This window comes from Oncorhynchus keta, chromosome 10 (assembly GCF_023373465.1).
Source record: "Oncorhynchus keta strain PuntledgeMale-10-30-2019 chromosome 10, Oket_V2, whole genome shotgun sequence".
Classification (NCBI taxonomy): Eukaryota; Metazoa; Chordata; class Actinopteri; order Salmoniformes; family Salmonidae; genus Oncorhynchus; species Oncorhynchus keta.
The window spans coordinates 49,156,216-49,175,626 of NC_068430.1; the positions used below are offsets into that span (position 1 = coordinate 49,156,216).

The window sequence follows — 19,411 nt, forward strand, 5'->3', positions numbered from 1 at the left end:
GAGAGAGATACAGAGAAATAGTAATAGAGAGCGAGAGATAAATTAAGTGATCAAATATACAGACCACAAATTCCAATTGGCTATACTTAACCTTTTTGGGATAGGGGGCAGCATTTTCACTTTTGGATGAATAGCGTGCCCAGACTGAACTGCCTCCTACTCTGTCCCAGATGCAAATATATGCATATTATTATTAGTATTTGATAAAAAACACTCTGAAGTAGAGGTCGACCGATTATGAGGACCAAAAAAAGCCGATACTGATTAATCGTATCTGATTTAAAAATAAAAATAAAAAATTGTAATAATGACAATTACAACAATACTGAATTAACACTCACTTATTTTAACTTAATATAAAACATCAATAAAATCAATTTAGCCTCAAATAAATAATGAAACATGTTCAATTTGGTTTAAATAATGCAAAAGCAAAGTGTTGGAGAAGAAAGTAATATGTGCCATGTAAAAATGTGTGCCATGTAAAATATGTGCCATTTAAAAAAGCTAACATTTAAGTTCCTTGCTCAGAATATGGGAACATATGAAAGCTGGTGGTTCCTTTTAACATGAGACTTCAATATTCCAAGGTAAGAGGTTTTAGGTTGTAGTTAATATAGTATTTATAGGACTATTTCTCTCTATACCATTTGTATTTCATATACCTTTGACTATTGGAGGTTCTCATAGGCAATACAGTATTGCCAGTGTAACAGTATATAGCTTCCTTCCCCCTCCTCACCCCTACCTGGGCTCGAACCAGGAACACATTGACAACAGCCACACTAAGCATCTTTACCCATCGCTCCACAAAAGCCAGGGCCCTTGCAGCGCAAGGGGAACAACTACTCCAAATCTAAAAGCGAGTAACTAGCTAGCCATTTCACATTGGTTACACCAGCCATTCGGCTGATAGGCTTGAAGTCATAAACAGGGCTGTGCTTGCAAAGAGCTGCTGGCAAAATGCACGAAAGTGCTGTTTGAATGAATGATTACGGGCCTGCTGCTGCTCAGTCAGACTGCTCTATCAAATTAGACTTAATTATAACATAATAACACACAGAAATACGAAATTTCTACCGCAAGCTCTGGACAAATCCGGAAACTATCATTTAGAAAACAAAACGTTTATTATTTCAGTGAAATACGGAACCGTTCGGTATTTTATCTAACGGGTGGCATCCCCAGGTCTAAATATTCTTGTTACATTGCACAACCTTCAATGTGTGTAAAATTGTGGCAAATTAGTTCGCAATGAGCCAGGCAGCCCAAACTGCTGCATATACCCTGACTCTGCGTGCAATGAACGCAAGAGAAATTACACAATTTCACCTGGCCCCTGAACAAGGCAGTTAACCCACAGTTCCTAGGCAGTCATTGAAAATAAGAATGTGCTCTTAACTGACTTGCCTAGTTAAATAAAAGGTATAAAAAAAATAATAATAATAATCGGAAATCGGCGCCCAATTAATCGGTCGACCTCTACTCTGAAGTTTCTAAAACTGTGAGTATAACAGAACTCATATGGCAGGCAAAAAACTGAGAAAGAATCCAAACAGGAAGTGAGAAATCGATTTTCAAAACAGTGCCTATTGAAATCCCAGTGAGATATGAATGAGGATGCACTTCCTAGGGTTTCCACTAGATATCACCGTCTTTAGAAACTGGTTTGAGGATTCTACTATAAAGGAGGGTCTCATAATAGCTCTTTGAGTGAGTGGTCTGGCAGAAAGCCTCGGTCTCATGACGCGCGTTCCCGACAGAGTTTGCTCTCGTTCCAATGCTTTTCTTCAGACAACGAAATTCTCCGGTTGGAACCTTATTGATGATTTATGTTAAAAACATCCTAAAGATTGACTGCATACGTCATTTGACTTGTTTCTACGGACTGAAACGGAACTTTACGAGTTTTTGTCTGGAGGAAGTGCTCGCGCCTCATGAAGATGGATTACTGGGTTGAACACGCTAAAAACAAGTGGCTAAATGATGGGCTTTATGGAACAAATCAGTCATTTATTGTTGAACTGGGATTCCTGGGAGTGCCTTCTGATGACGATCATCAAAGGTAAGTGAATATTTATAGTGTTTTTTGTAGCTTCTGTTGACGCCAAAATGGTGGATATTCCTCTGGCTGTTTTGGGTTCTGAGCACCGTTCTCAGATTATGTTTTTTCCGTAAAGTTTTTTTGAAATCTGACACAGCGGTTGAAGAGGTTTAGTCTATCTTTAATTCTGTGAATTACACTTGCATCTTTTATCAATGTTTATTATGAGTACTTCTGCAAAATCAACGGATGTTTTGGAATCAAAACATTACTGCACGTAACGCGCCAATGTAAACTGAGATTTTTGGATATATATTTTCCCCAGTATTGAACAAAACATACATGTATTGTGTAACATGATGACCTATGAGTGTCATCTGATGAAGATCATCAAAGGTTAGTGATGAATGTTATCTATATTTCTGTTTTTTGTGACTCCCATCTTTGGCTGGAAAATGGCTGTGTGTTTTTGTTGTGCTTTAGCTGTAAAGCATTTTTTAAATCGGACTCGATGGGTAGATTAACAAGATGTTTATCTTTCATTTGCTGTATTAGACTTGCTAATGTGTGAAAATTACATATTTCCCAAAAGTATTTTTGAAAGTCGCGTGCTGCCTTTTTAGCGGAATGTTGTTGAGGAAGTCCTAGAAAGGTTAAACTCTAATGTTGTACGACAGACCACATATTCACCCTGCACACCCTAATTGACAAACAAACTAACAATAACGAAGGCTAAGTCTTCTCATGCTTAGTTCATTTAAAATAAATATTTGACTCAATTTGGCATTTATTTGTCACCAAGATGGCATAGCAGTCAGACGTCTTTTGTCCTCGTCTTGTCCCATATATATATATATATTTACAACTTTCTTCGCATACCTTTTTAGACATTTATTTTTATTTTCCATAAACTCATCTTCAAAACACTCTCCTGCAACCCGCCTCACCAATTTATATTTTTTAAAAATAAAGTATTATTTACCTCAAATCTGTAACCCTCCATAGAAGCTAACCAGAAGCTAGCCAGAAGCTAACCAGAAGCTAGACAGAAGCGAGACAGAAGCTAGCCAGAAGCTAATCCAGAAGCTAGCCAGAAGCTAACCAGAAGCTTGCTAATCGTTAGTATTCAGCTAACGGTTTATGGTCATCAGCTACCCTTTAGCTCGAAAATCTATCGCCAGTTTTGTACGGCGCGGCTCGGAACATACCAGACCTATTTTTCTCTCCATGTCCCCGGATTTCTACCGCATGCTCTGGACATTTTTTACCTGGATCTTGCAGCTAGCTGCTATCCGTGTGACTATCGGCTTACGTCGATTCCAGGGCAAACATCAATTATTCGGGAGCTAGCCAGCTGAAGAGTTCCATCAGTCACTCCTGGGCTACAATCACCTATCCAGACCCATTTTACTGCCAACGAGGAGCCCCACCAGGCCTTCACAACTGGACTACCGACGTTATATGCCCAGCTGGCTCCTCCGTCGTGACGTTACCTGAATGCCCATCTGCGGTCCGTTAGCTGTCTTATCGGCTGCTATCTGAATAGACCTATCGGACAATTGTTTTCTTTTTTTATTGGGCCTCTATAACTATATCTATTCATTTTTTTACATTTTTGCGAATTGGATTGATCCCCTCTACTACACGGAACCCCACTAATCCTACCGGCGGAAACGCACGAGGTGGCTAAAAACAGACCTCCATCCTATGCTAGCTTGCTACCGATGGCCCGGCTAGCTGCCTAAATCGCCGTGACCCCCAACCAACCTCTCTACTCACTGGACCCTTTTCATCACTCGACTAAGCATGCCTCCCCTTAATGTCAATATGCCTTGTCCATTGCTGTTCTGGTTAGTGTTTATTGGCTTATTTCACTGAAGAGCCTCTAGTCCTGCTCACTATACCTTATCCAACCTATTAGTTCCACCACCCACACATACGATGACATCTCCTGGGTTCAATGATGTTTCTAGAGACAATATCTCTCTCATCATCACTCCATACCTAGGTTTACCTCCACTGTATTCACATCCTACCATACCTTTGTCTGTACATTATACCTTGAAGCTATTTTTTCGCCCCCAGAAACCTCCTTATGAAACACCATATGTGAACTGATTTCCCCCCATCTATCTTCAGAGCTCGTGCTGCTAGGCGACCTAAACTGGAACATGCTTAACACCCCAGCCTACAATCTAAGCTTGATGCCCTCAATCTCACACAAATTATCAATGAACCTACCAGGTACCTCCCCAAAGCCGTAAAAACACGGGCACCCTCATAGATATCATCCTTACCAACTTGCCCTCTAAGTACACCTCTGCTGTCTTCAACCAAGATCTCAGTGATCACTGCCTCATTGCCTGCATCCGTAATGGGTCAGCGGTCAAACGACCTCCACTCATCACTGTCAAACGCTCCCTGAAACACTTCAGCGAGCAGGTCTTTCTAATTGACCTGGCCGGGGTATCCTGGAAGGATATTGATCTCATGCTGTCAGTAGAGGATGCCTGGTTGATATTTTTTTAAATGCCGTCCTAACCATCTTAAATAAGCATGCCCTATTCAAAAAATGTAGAACCAGGAACACATATAGCCCTTGGTTCTCCCCAGACCTGACTGGCCTTAACCAACACAAAAACATCCTATGGCGTTCTGCGTTAGCATCGAACAGCCCCCGTGATATGCAGCTGTTCAGGGAAGCTAGAAACCATTATACACAGGCAGTTAGAAAAGCCAAGGCTAGCCTTTTCAAGCAGAAATTTGCTTCCTGCAACACTAACTCAATAAAGTTCTGGGACACTGTAAAGTCCATGGAGAATAAGAACACCTCCTCCCAGCTGCCCACTGCACTGAAGATAGGAAACACTGTCACCACTGATAAATCCACCATAATTGAGAATTTCAATAAGCATTTTTCTACGGCTGGCCATGCTTTCCACCTGGCTACCCCTACCCCGGTCAACAGCACTGCACCCCCCACAGCAACTCGTCCAAGCCTTCCCCGTTTCTCCTTCTTCCAAATCCAGTCAGCTGATTTTCTGAAAGAGCGGCAAAATCTGGATCCCTACAAATCAGCCGGGCTAGACATTCTGGACCCTTTCTTTTTAAAATTATCTGTCGAAATTGTTGCCACCCCTATTTTTAGCCTGTTCAACCTCTCTTTTGTTGTCGTCTGAGATTCCCAAAGATTGGAAAGCAGCTGCGGTCATCCCCCTCTTCAAAGGGGGGGACACTCTTGACCCAAACTGCTACAGACCTATATCTATCCTACCCTGCCTTTCTAAGGTTTTCGAAAGCCAAGTCAACAAACAGATTACCGACCATTTGGAATCTCACCATACCTTCTCTGCTATGCAATCTGGTTTCAGAGCTGGTCATGGGTGCACCTTAGCCAAGGTCCTAAACGATATCTTAACCACCATCGAAAATAAACATTACTGTGCAGACGTATTCATTGATCTGGCCAAGGCTTTCGACTCTGTCAATCACCACATCCTCATCGGCAGACTCGACAGCCTTGGTATCTCAAGTGATTGCCTCGCCTGGTTTACCAACTACTTTTCTGATAGAGTTCAGTGTGTCAAATCGGAGGTTCTGCTGTCCGGACCTCTGGCATTCTCTATGGGGGTGCCACAGGGTTCTATTCTTGGACCGACTCTCTTCTCTGTATACATCAATGATGTTGCTCTTGCTGCTGGCGAGTCTCTGATCCACCTCTACACAGACGACACCATTCTGTATTCTTCTGGGCCTTCTTTGGACACTGTGTTAACAACCCTCCAGGCAAGCTTCAATGCCATACAACTCTCCTTCCGTGGCCTTCAATTGCTCTTAAATACAAGTAAAACTAAATGCATGCTCTTCAACCGATCGCTGCCTGCACCTGCCCGCCTGTCCAACATCACCACTCTGGACGGCTCTGACTTACAATACGTGGACAACTACAAATACTTAGGTGTCTGGTTCGACTGTAAACTCTCCTTCCAGACCCACATCAAACATCTCCAATCCAAAGTTAAATCTAGAATTGGCTTCCTATTTCGCAACAAAGCATCCTTCACTCATGCTGCCAAACATACCCTTGTAAAACTGACCATCCTACCAATCCTCGACTTCGGCAATGTTATTTACAAAATAGCCTCCAATACCCTACTCAACAAATTGGATGCAGTCTATCACAGTGCCATCCGTTTTGTCACCAAAGCCCCATATACTACCCACCATTGCGACCTGTACGCTCTCGTTGGCTGGCCCTCGCGTCATACTCGTTGCCAAACCCACTGGCTCCATTTAATCTACAAGACCCTGCTAGGTAAAGTCCCCCCTTATCTCAGCTCACTGGTCACCATAGCATCATCCACCTGTAGCACGTGCTCCAGCAGGTATATCTCTTTAGTCACCCCCAAAACCAATTCTTTCTTTGGCCGCCTCTCCTTCCAGTTCTCTGCTGCCAATGACTGGAACGAACTACAAAAATTTCTGAAACTGGAAACACTTATCTCCCTCACTAGATTTAAGCACCAGCTGTCAGAGCAGCTCACAGATTACTGCACTTGTACATAGCCCATCTATAATTTATCCTAAACAACAACCTCTTCCCCTACTGTATTTATTTAGCTCCTTTGCACCCCATTATTTCTCTCTCTGCCTTGCACATTCTTCAACTGCAAATCAACCATATTGTATTTACTTTGCCACCATAGCTTTTTTTGCCTTTACCTCCCTTATCTCACCTCATTTGCTCACATTGTATATAGACTTGTTTCTACTGTATTATTGACTGTATGTTTGTTTTACTCCATGTGTAACTCTGTGTTGTTGTATGTGTCGAACTGCTTTGCTTTATCTTGGCCAGGTCGCAATTGTAAATGAGAACTTGTTCTCAACTTGCCTACCTGGTTAAATAAAGGTGAAATAAAATTTTAAAAAATGAAATAAAAAAACGAGGGTCTGCTATACAAATTGATGGAAAGTGGTGTTGGGGGAAAAACAAACAACATTATAAAATCCATGTGCACAAACAACAAGTATGCGGTTAAAATGGGCAAAAAACACATTTCTTTCCACAGGGCCATTGTGTGAAACAGGGATGCAGCTTAAGCCCCGCCCTCTTCAACATATATATCAACGAATTGGCGAGGGCACTAGAACAGTTTGCAGCACCCGGCCTCACCCTACTCGAAACTGAAGTCAAATGTCTACTGTTTGCTGATGATCTGGTGCTTCTGTCCCCAACCAAGGAGGGCATACAGCAGCATCTATATAAATTGCATATATTCTGCCAGACCTGGGCCCTGACAGTAAATTTCAGTAAGACAAAAATAATGGTGTTCCAAAAAAGGTCCAGTTGCCAGGACTACAAATGCAAATTCCATATAGACACCATTGACCTAGAGCACACAGAAAACTATACAAACCTCAGCCTAAACATCAGCGCCACAGGCAACTTCCACAAAGCTGTGAATGAGAGGCAAGAAGAGCCTTAAAAGGAACATAACATTTGACATATCAATTAGGATCTGGCTAAAAATAATTCAATCAGTTCTAGAACCCATTGCTCTTTATGGTTGTGAGATCTAGGGTCTGCTTACCAAACAAGAATTCACAAAATGGGACAAACACCAAATTGAGAGACTGCATGTAGAATTCTGCAAAAATATCCTCAGTGTACAACGTAAAACACCAAACAATCCATGCAGAGCAGAATTAGGCCGATACACGCTAATGATAAAAATCCAGGAAAGAGACGTTAAATTCAACAACCACCTGAAAGAAAGCGATTCCCAAAACATCCATAACAAAGCCATGACCTATAGAGAGATGAACCTGGAGAAAAGTCCCCTAAGTAAGCTGGTCCCAGGGCTCTGTTCACAAACAGAACCCACAGAGGCACAGGACAGCAACACAATTAGACCCAACCAAATAATGAGAAAACAAAAAGTTAATTACTTGACACATTGGAAAGAATTAACAAAAAAACAGAGCAAACTAGAATGCTATTTGGCCCTAAACAGAGAGTACACAGTGGCAGAAAACATGACTACTGTTACTGACCAAAACTTAAGGAAAGCTTTGACTATGTACAGACTCAGTGAGCATAGCCTTGCCATTGTGATAGGCCGCCGTAGGCAGACGTGGCTCTCAAGAGAAGACAGGCTATGTGCACACTGCCCACAAAATGAGGTGGAAACTAAGCTGCACTTCCTAACCTCCTGCCAAATGTATGACCATATTAGAGACACATATTTCCCTCAGATTACGCAGATACAAAGAATTTGAAAACAAACCCAATTTTGTTATACTCCCATACCTACTGGGTGAAATACCACAGTGGGTCATCACAGCAGCAAGATGTGTGACCTGTTGCCACTATAAAAGGGCAACCAGTGAAGAACAAACACCATTGTAAATACAACTCATATTTACATGTATTTATTTTCCCTTTTGTACTTAACTATTTGCACATCGTTACAACACTGTATATAGACATAATATGGCAACTTCAAATGGCTTGTGGAAAGGCACTACGCAAACCACTTATAGTCACATCAACATTAACTGGAAAGAATGAGGGAAAAGACAAGCTCTTCCTCAAGTTAAATGGTTTCAATAGACTATCATCTCTGTAACTTTCTCTTACAAGTGCGGAAGTTAAAACAAAGCTAAAATATAAACCATAAAGATTTCTATCGGGGACGTATACTTGGAAATTGGTATACTTGGAAGTATACTTGGAAATGGAAATGTGTATATCGCTTTATCAAATACCTACAGGTACTACAGAATGCAGCATCAGCACTGTCTCTAAAGTACAAGAGGAGTATGTTGGAGTACTGAAAGGTTATGATGTCGTATGGTCTTGACACACTACAACACATATCACAGACTAACGATCTCTACCATCACTTCTCTGCAGATGGGGGCTGTACAGTCCACAATAGCTTCACTCCATCCAGTGTGCTACCACCAGAACGTAAATGGGGGGAAGGAAGGATAGATAACTGTCATCGTATATCTTCTTTAGTGTGCAACTCCATTTGAGGTGTGAACTTAGTCGGGGGAGTGAAAGTGGAGAAAGAGAAGGGTGAGGAAGAAAGGAGAGAGAGACAGTAAGAAACAGAGAAGAAATTGATGAAGGATGAGAGGAGAATGGAGTGAAAGAAGACAGAGTGAGAAACAAGGCAAGAAAGAGGAAGAAAGAGGGGAAATGAGAGAGGGTAGCCTGGTGTTTATAGACTAGACCTAACAGAGTAAAAGCCCGGCTGGGAAACTCATATTAGCATATGTTACGTTTAAGCCTCGAACTCAGGCCCTGTGTGTAGTTAACTTACCATCTCTGCCCATTCATCGCCATTTTACCTGTTGTTGTTGTCTTAGATGATTAGCTGTTGTTTCTTACCCATTGTTGTCTTAGCTAGCTCTCCCAATCAACACATGTGATTGCTTTATGCCTTGCATAAATATTGTTGGTTAGGGTAGTTATCATGGTTTTATTTTACTGCGGAGCCCCTAGCCCCACTCAACATGCCTCAGATACCTCTCAGATACCTCACCTCGCACACATGCGGTGACCTCACCTAGCATCACACAAATTATCAAGGAACCCACCAGGTACAACCCTAAATCTGTGAACATGGGCACCCTCATAGATATTATCCTGACTGACCCTCCCTCCAAATACACCTCTGCTGTTTTCAATCAGGATCTCAGCGATCACTGCCTCATTGCCTGCATCCGTTATGCAGGCCTTTCTAATCAACCTGGCCCGGGTATCCTGGAAGGAAATTGACCTCATCCCGTCAGTAGAGGATGCCTGGTTGTTCTATAAAAGTAATTTCCTCACCATCTTAAATAAGTATGGCCCTTTCAAAATAATGTAGAACTAAGAGATATAGCCCTTGGATCACTCCAGACTTGACTGCTCTCGACCAGCACAAAAACATCCTGTGGCGTACTGCACTTGCATCGAATAGTCCCGCGATATGCAACTCTTCAGGGAAGTCAGGAACTACTACACACAATCATTTAGGAAAGAACAGGCTAGCTTTTTCAAAACAGATATTTTCATCCTGTAGCTCTAACTCCAAAAAGTTCTGGAACACTGTAAAGTTCATGGCGAATAAGAGCACCTCCTCCCAGCTGTCCACTGCACTGAGGCTAGGAAACACTGTCACCACCGATAAATCCACAATAATCGAGAATTTCAAGAAGCATTTCTCTACGGCCGGCCATGCTTTCCTCCTGGCTAACCCAACCCCCTGCCAACAACTCCGCACCCCCGGCAGCGACTTGCCCAAGCCTCCCCAGCTTCTCCTTCACCCAAATCCAGATAGCAGATGTTCTGAAAGAGCAGCAAAACCTGGACCCGTAGAAATCAGCTGGGCTGGACAATTTGGACCCTCTCTTTCTAAAATTATCCGCTGCCATTGTTGCAACCCCTATTACTAGTCTGTTCAACCTCTCTTTCGTATCGTCCAAGATTCCTAAAGATTGGAAAGTTGCGGCGGTCATCCCCCTCTTCAAATTGGGTGACACTCTAGACCAAAGCTGTTACAGACCTATATCCATCCGTCCGTGCCTTTCTAAAGTCTTCGAAAGTCAAATAAACAAACAGATCACTGTCCATTTCGAATTCCACCGTACCTTCTCCCCTGTGCAATCCGGTTTCGGAGCTGGTCACAGGTGCACCTCAACCATGCTCAAGGTACTAAATGATATCATAACTGCCATCGATAAAAGACAGCACTGTGCAGCCATCTTCATCGACCTGGCCAATGCTTTTGACTCTGTCAATCGCCGTATTCTTATATGCATACTCAACAGCCTAGGTTTCTCAAATGACTGCCTCGCCTGGTTCACTAACTACTAGAGTTCAGTGTGTCAAATCGGAGGGCCTGTTGTCCGGACCTCTGGCAGTCTCTATGGGGATACCACAGGGTTCAATCCTCGGGCCGACTCTTTTCTCTGTATAAATCAATGATGTCACTCTTGCTGCGGGTGATTCCTTGATCCACCTCTACGCAGACGACACCATTCTGTATACATCTGGCCCTTCTTTGGACACTGTGTTAACAAACCTCCAAATGAGCTTCAATGCCATACAACACTCCTTCCGTGGCCTCCAACTGCTCTAAAATGCTAGTAAAACTAAATGCATGCTCTTCAACCGATCGCTGCCCGCACCCTCCCGCCCGACCGACTACCATCACTACTCTGGACAGTTCTGACTTACAATATGTGGACAACTACAAATACCTAGGTGTCTGGCTAGACTGTAAACTCTCCCTCCAGACTCATATTAAACATCTCCAATCCAAAATTAAATCTAGAATCGGCTTCCTATTTCGCAAAACAAAGCCTCCTTCACTCACGCTGCCAAACATACCCTCGTAAAACTGACTATCCTACTGATCCTCGACTTCGGCGATATAATTTACAAAATAACCTCCAATAATTTACTTTGCAAACTGGATGCAGTCTATCACAGTGCCATCCGTTTTGTCACCAAAGCCCCGTATACTACCCACCACTGCGACTTGTATGCTCTCGTCGGCTGGCCCTCACTACATATTCGTCGCCAGACCCACTAGCTCCAGGTCATCTGTACACAGCCCATCTGTAAATAGCCCATAACTTATTTTGCACACCAGTATTTCTACTTGCACATCATCATCTGCACATCTATCACTCCAGTGTTATTTTGCTAAATTGTAATTACTTCACTACTATTGTCCTATTTATGGCCTTACCTCCTTACTCCATTTGCACACACTTTACACAGATTTTTCTATTGTGTTATTGACTATACTTTTGTTTATCCCATGTGTAACTCTGCGTTGTTGTTTTTTGTCACACTGCTATGCTTTATCTTGGCCAGGTTGCAGTTGTAAATGAGAACTTGTTCTCAACTGGCCTAATAAAGGTGAAATAAAAAATCGAATAAAAAAATAAGACAGAAGGTTACTTAAAGAGTGACTGCCACTAAAAAACAACTAATCCCTTTAAAAATGGCCTGTGTGGCATCAATATGAATTAACAACATATATTCTTGACTACAAAATATAATTAGGATAATTTTGGTCATAAAGTCAGTCTCATCTAAAATGGAGTTTGGAACCAGAGTGTGTCACAATGAGTAAATTAAGGTTGGGTTTGGATTACAATTATGCCAACAATTCATGCTCCCTTTTGCCAAGCTCGAAGTGCAAATCATTTTGTTCATTGAATGGGGCTCCGTTGTTTCATCGCCCCCAACACATTCAAAGGATCACGGCGGTTTGAGACTGAAAAGCCCTATCCGAATTGACCATGTCTCTGGCTCTGGTTCGGCAATGCATGCTTCCAGAAGGATGCACAAACAACTATGGTTTACATGCCCTGCTAGTTAGCTAGCTAATGTTAGCCTACAAGTCGGAATTGCAAATGAGTTCGTAGCTCATACAAGTGTATTATGTAATTGATAATGGATGCAGCTATGGTGGTAGCTTACTCAAGTCTGAGTCTGACTAATACAGTGAACTAGGAGCAACAAACCGTAACATCGTCACTGGGCTGAACCTAATCTAATCTGCAGCTGCAGTCAGTGTCTGTAAAGCAGAGAATTAGCTTGACCCGTGTTACTGCCCTGATGACACAGATGGCTTCATCAACAACAGTAATGTGTGTTATGTGAAAAGTTTTGCTAAACTAGTAGGTTAATTACCCAGCCAAGCAGATACAAGTAGTAGAGTTATTTTGGTTGCAAAGTGCATTATCAAAACACTTTGTCTTTTTTTATATCAAATTGCAATTTACCACTTGGCTGTCTATTGTATGACTCTGTCACAGGCCCTCCCAGTCAACACCACCTCATAAGATGAGGAAGTACATTGTTTATGATGATTGCCTTCTGCATTCGTTCGAGAAATGTCCATTTTGCAGCCAAACATAGAGAATGCCAGCAAGGGGACCCTCAGCATCACGCAGGCATGCCCTCGCTGTGAGCATTCCTGTAAATAGAACAGGGATGACACTTGAATCAGGTTGGTGACATTTGACCTGGTCAAAGGTCAAAACAGTTTTGAGTTTTGTCCCAATTCACCTGCATAAACTAACCTGGTGGAACCAGCCTGATCGCTGCGTTGCCCATTCTATTTCACTTCACATATCCTGATTTCTGAAGGGAAATAGAAAGGTGAATGCAGAAATCAGGTTGTTTCCACCGTGCTAATAATATCCACCATTGAGAATGTAATCAGTGCTCTGTGTGTGTGGTTGTACGTGACCAACCAGTATCTTTGATGAGGGGCCAGGAGCTGATCTGCGCTGTCATGGCCATAAATAGGGTGCTGGCAAAGACCTGACCTTCAGCCTCACCTCTTGCCTGCTCACAAATGGTTGTCGATGGGGAGACCTGAATTAGGTAGGTTTCGTCTGACCTGTTCAAACCTCAACATAGTATAAGTTTGTTTTTTCAGATATCACCTATCCTAACTACCATTGGTAACAGAACAGTGAATACCAAAGAAACACCCACTTCAAACCACACCCCCAAGCCAACTCACGTTTGGCTTCCATCAATGTCGGCAGTATTTCTTGAGGACAATGAGTTCCCCTTTACGGCAAATACAAAAGGAGGGTGGTTGGTCGGGGTGAATACGTCAATGTCTAGCAACTCAAAGGTTGTGTGTTCGACAACTTTTGCAACTACTTCCTATTTTTTACTTTTTTTATTGTTACTTTACCACTACTTAGCATGTTAGCTAACCCTTCCCCTAACCTTAACTATTTAAGCTAACTCATTACGCTAACCTGAACCATAACGCCTAGACTAGCTAACATTAGCCACATAGCTAACGAGTGTTAGCCACCTAGCTAACGTTAGCCACAACAAATTGGAATACATAACATATCGATGGATATCCACCATGTAGCACTAAGAACATCCATCCATGTCCATCTCTCCATATCCATTCTTACACCCCTGTATCCTCCACCTTCAATCTCTCTACCCCTCCTTTCCTCCTCCCACCCTTCACCTGCTCCCTGACTCGGACCACTATTCCAGTAGCGGAGGTTATTAATAGCCTGGGAGAGGCAGCGAGGGCCCTATTTCTAAACCTCACTGTTCTAACCTCTTCCAATACCTGTAATTCCCTGCTTTGTCCTCAGCCTTAAGAGACCCATAGATCCAGCCAATGACATGTTGATAGGGAATTGAGAAAGCACTGTCTGGAACGTAAAAGGCACCTGCCCAAAAAAGGCCTCCGTTTATTAAGTCATAGTTCCACTAGGGCTAAGCCATGGTTCGACCACTTTTTAGTCAATAAACAGGTATTCAATCCTATTCCAACTATTATATATATATTAAAAATAATGTAGGCACTAATATTCTGTATCTATGCTGTAAAAGTATCTGATGACCCCGGAAATTCAGGATAATATGTAAACAGTTTGCTTCAAATTGCAAACTGCCCCAACCCTCTGACTCATATTAGTGTCATGGTTCTCATGTTATCATTCAAATCAGGACACACAAACTAATACAGCTGACTAATAAAGCTTTGCAATATCATAACAGGGCCAGACCCCCCCTCCCCCAGGGCTCTCTCTTGTTTTATATCCGCAATGCCTTGGCACCTCAGAATTCCCCTGGCTTATGCCAGTGTCTTTGAACACCTGAGCTGCCAGCAGAGACAGCACAGAGACAAACCCTCCCTGGCACGCACACAAATGAGCGTGCACACACACACACACACACACACACACACACACACACACACACACACACACACACACACACACACACACACACACACACACACACACACACACACACACACACACACACACACACACACACACACACACACACACACACACACACACACACACACAAGGGCCCAGGAGGAGTGCATGATGAGGAGAGACAGATGGTGCTGATGGCTCTTGTTCTCAGCTCAACATCCAATCAAAAACAGCCAACACCAAACACATCTCTCTGCTAACAATCTAACCAAACACTCACTTAGCCCAGTTTGACTTTCACCATCTACCTTTAGTCTAACGTAGAAGCACTGGATCTTCTGCGTTTAAAAAAAAAAAGTTTATTCATTATGAAATGATGAAAAATATTAATAACATTCCACCCATGAGGCCACTAGGTCATTTGACTGTAGGAAAGGCTACTAGATTAATTCCTATCAATACATAACTGGAAGAACCTATTCACTTTATTTTCCAGCTCTAAATCACTTGACAATTAACATCACCCTTTTGCTTATCATAACTATCCAATTCCTACAGATTTATTTAAAAGAAGGGGTAGGGGCAGTTATGGACTGAGACATTGTGACTGCTGATCCGTACAGACTAGTGGCTGAAAGGGCCACTTGTGCAGGTCATTAATCAGAACAATCAGCTAATCTACTCTCAAACACCAAGGACGCTAATTAAACACCATGGGTGAGACCAGTGGACACAGCAGCCAGCCTGGATTTGAGTAGCCTCCAGTCCAGCCGAGGTGCACCGATTCAGGCATGATGCACTACAAAGGCCCTTGGCTATAAGCCTGAAGGCCCGAGCCAAGAAGCCAGGTGCAGGAACAACTCAAGGTTAGGCGGAGTCTCCTCACTTCCAGATGCATCACAGTGGTGATTCGATGCCAGCTTCTGCTAGGCAGCGCCAGTTCGCCCCTTTCCACATACATATGGGCAGTGAGTGGGAATCAAAGCCCCACATTAGTGGGTAAATATCAGCATTAAAGGTTTGTTTGGATAGGCAAACCAGCCGGGGCAGGAACCGTCACAGGCTGAATTTAGACAGGAGGGGAGGAGTCCTCCCTTTCCGAGAAGAGAAGTGACGAGAAGAGGTGACAGTGCCCTACCAAGTATCTTATTTTTCTCAGAAGAGAGCGGAGACAGAGAGTGCCCACCAACCCTTCCAACAGTAACCAATGACCACCTAGCATTCTACGCTATTTGTGAAGCAAGCCTTGTTTTCCACTCCCTTAACCAATAAGTTTGCTTTCTTTATGTTCAAGGCGATGTTAGTGTGAATAAGTAAGTGGGAGAAGGGGGAGACAGTTGAACATAACACTGCTGCTGCTGATGGTGGCTGAAATAGTGAGGGGTTGGCCGCTCGGATAATGACTGGAGGACCCCAGCGGAGTTCTGACCGACTGCTAATAGGCTGGTATTATCGTAGCCTAGCGTTAGCCTAGCCTAGCTGTTAGCCGCTAGCTTTTATCTGCTAGCTTTTATCCAGTAGCAGGTAAGCCGTTAGTATGTCAGCCATACCTTTGACGATGAGCTCAGCGTAGTTGGAAACCCCGGAGCCGCCATCGGAGCGGATGACGCAGCGGTAGCGGCTGGTGCTCCTCTGGGACGTATCCCCGACACTGACGGTGGCTGAGAAACGTCGGTGGTTCACCACCCGCGTCACCATGAGGGCTGTATCTTTACCGTTCCACTGCTGCAGAGAGATGGCCAGACAGACACTTGCTTACTAACACATGTGCACACAGTATTTCTCACATTGTTATGGTAAAAAAGGATGGTCATTCAAATCTGATAACCAAAGAAACTCACAGTATGGTTAATGTTTGTCAGATACCCTGCAACGTTTTCAGATACATTTCTGTGACTCCATTTCACAGCACTTTTCCTTGTGGTATCAACTCGACTATAACAATCTCCCAAAGAGTAATTTATTCGATCATGTCCTTAAGCCTTTTTTTTGCCCTGGGTACTACTTTCCATTACAAATGCCATTACTACAAGACACAAACATTTGCTAGTGAATTACAGTGATGGCTGAGAGAGAGGCAGTCGTCCATATTAAAACAACACTTTCTACTCAGCGCACAGATTGTATGGATATCCCCATAGAGATTATACCATTACAGTGTGTGTGCAAGTACAGCAAGGAACTGGAACATACTGTATGTGTCCTTTCACAAGGGCGAGGTCACTCATAACACTGCAACAAAGATCAAATAAAATGCCCTGTGTATTCTACATCACTGATGAGGCCAAACCCGGATGACGCTGGTCCAATTGTGAGCCGCCCTATGGGTCTCCCAATCACGGCCGGTTGTGATACAGCCTTATTTCTCTAGCCCGATCACTCAGGCAGGGCTGCCGTCTGTTATTTTTCATATTAATGATAATATCTTTAAAGTGAGAGGGACAAGCTGGATGACAACTATAGTGGAACGAAGGGGAGGGACTCACCTGTAGCCACAGTTGGTCGTGTTGGGACCACTTCCCCCCAGCAGTACACTGGAAGGTGGCGTTCTGGCCCACGTTCACCTCCACATTCTGCAGCCGCAGGAAGTGAGGTGCTTTCCCTACATGGGTCAAGAAACTGTGTCATATACTCAAATGTTTTTTTAGGGTTGCCACGGGGCCATAAAAGCAGCAACGAGAATTGCTCATGTACATTTGTGTAAATATGAGTCATATTTAGTTGTTTTCTATAGAATTTTTTTATATATATATATACACAGTACCAGTCAATGGTTTGGGCACACCTACTCACACCTAAGAGTTTTTCTTTATTTTTACTATTTTCTACATTGTAGAATAATAGTGAAGACATCAAAACTATGAAATAACACACATGGAATTAAGTAGTAACCAAAAAAGTGTTAAACAAATCAAAATATATTTTCTATTTGAGATTCTTCAAAGTGATCACATTTTGCCTTGCTTGTGCTTTGTACAATCTTGGCATTCTCTCAACCAGCTTCATGAGGTAATCACATGGAATGCATTTCAATTAACAGGTGTGCCTTGTTAAAAGTTAATTTGTAAAATGTATTTCCTCCTTAATGCATCTAAGAATGATCAAGGTTGGGGTAACAAGGAAGGGGTAGTATACACAAGCCCTATTTGGTAAAATACCAAGTCCATATTATGGCAAGTACAGCTCAAATAAGCAAAGAGAAACGACAGTCCTTCATTACTTTAAGACATGAAGGTCAGTCAATACAGAACATTTCAAAAACTTTTAAAGTTTCTTCAAGTGCTGTTGCAAAGACCATCAAGCGCTATGATGTAACCGGCTCTCATGACGACCACCATAGGAAAGGAAGACCCAGAGTTACAGTGGGGAAAGCAAGTATTTGATACACTGCCGATTTTGCAGGTTTTCCTACTTACAAAGCATGTAGAGGTCTGTAATTTTTATCATAGGTACACTTCAACTGTGAGAGACGGAATCTAAAACAAAAATCCAGAAAATCACAGTGTATGATTTTTCACAATGTATGACCAGAGAGATGTGTAAGGACATCATGGATACAATTGTAGACCTGCACAAGGCTGGGATGGGCTACAGTACAATAGGCAAGCAGCTTGGTGAGAAGGCAACAACTGTTGGCGCAATTATTAGAAAATGGAAGAAGATGACGGTCAATCAACCTCGGTCTGGGGCTCCATGCAAGATCTCACCTCGTGGGGCATTAAATATCATGAGGAAGGTGAGGGATCAGTGAGGAAGGTGAGGGATCAGCCCAGAACTACATGGCAGGACCTGGTTAATGACCTGAAGAGAGGTGGGACCACAGTCTCAAAGAAAACCATTAGTAACACACTATGCCGTCAAGATTAAAATCCTGCAGCACACGCAAGGATCCCCTGCTCAAGCCAGTCCAGGCCCGTCTGAAGTTTGCCAATGACCATCTGGATGATGAGACAAAAATATAGCTTTTTGGTCTTAAAATCCACTTGCCGTGTTTGGAGGAAGAAGAAGGATGAGTACAACCCCAAGACACCATCCCAACCGTGAAGCATGGAGGTGGAAACATCATTCTTTGGGGATGCTTTTCTGCAAAGGGGACAGGATGACTGCACCGTATTGAGGGGAGGATGGATGGGGCCATGTATTGCGAGATCTTGACCAACAACCTCCTTCCCTCAGTAAGAGCATTGAAGATGGGTTGTGGCTGGGTCTTCCAACATGACAACGTCACAAAACACACAGCCAGGGCAACTAAGGAGTGGCTCCGTAAGAAGCATCTCAAGGTCCTGGAGTGGCCTAGCCAGTCTCCAGACCTGAACCCAATAGAACATCTTTGGAGGGAGCTGAAAGTTCGTATTGCCCATCGACAGCCCCGAAACCTGAAGGATCTGGAGAAGGTCTGTATGGAGGAGTGGGCCAAAATCCCTGCTGCAGTGTGTGCAAACCTGGTCAAGAACTACAGGAAATGTATGATCTCTGTAATTGCAAACAAAGGTTTCTGTACCAAATATTAAGTTCTGATTTTCTGATGTATCAAATACTTATGTCATGCAATAAAATGCTAATTAATTACTTAAAAATCATACAATGTGATTTTCTGGATTTTTGTTTTAGATTCCGTCTCTCACAGTTGAAGTGTAC

At 43.0% G+C, this 19,411-nt stretch overlaps 1 protein-coding gene across 11 annotated transcripts in view; it reads right to left on the bottom strand.

The window, feature by feature from the left end:
- The window catches only part of ptprt (protein tyrosine phosphatase receptor type T), a 394,370-nt gene that overhangs the window by 229,198 nt on the left and 145,761 nt on the right, over positions 1 to 19,411 (bottom strand). For all 11 annotated transcript variants that reach the window (XM_035778500.2, XM_052527246.1, XM_035778501.2 and 8 more), the window contains exons 5-6: positions 17,260 to 17,375; positions 16,324 to 16,498 (exon numbers count right to left, since the gene is read on the bottom strand). In XM_035778500.2, coding sequence (XP_035634393.1) covers positions 16,324 to 16,498; positions 17,260 to 17,375 — 291 coding nt within the window. The remainder of the gene's footprint in view (positions 1 to 16,323; positions 16,499 to 17,259; positions 17,376 to 19,411) is intronic.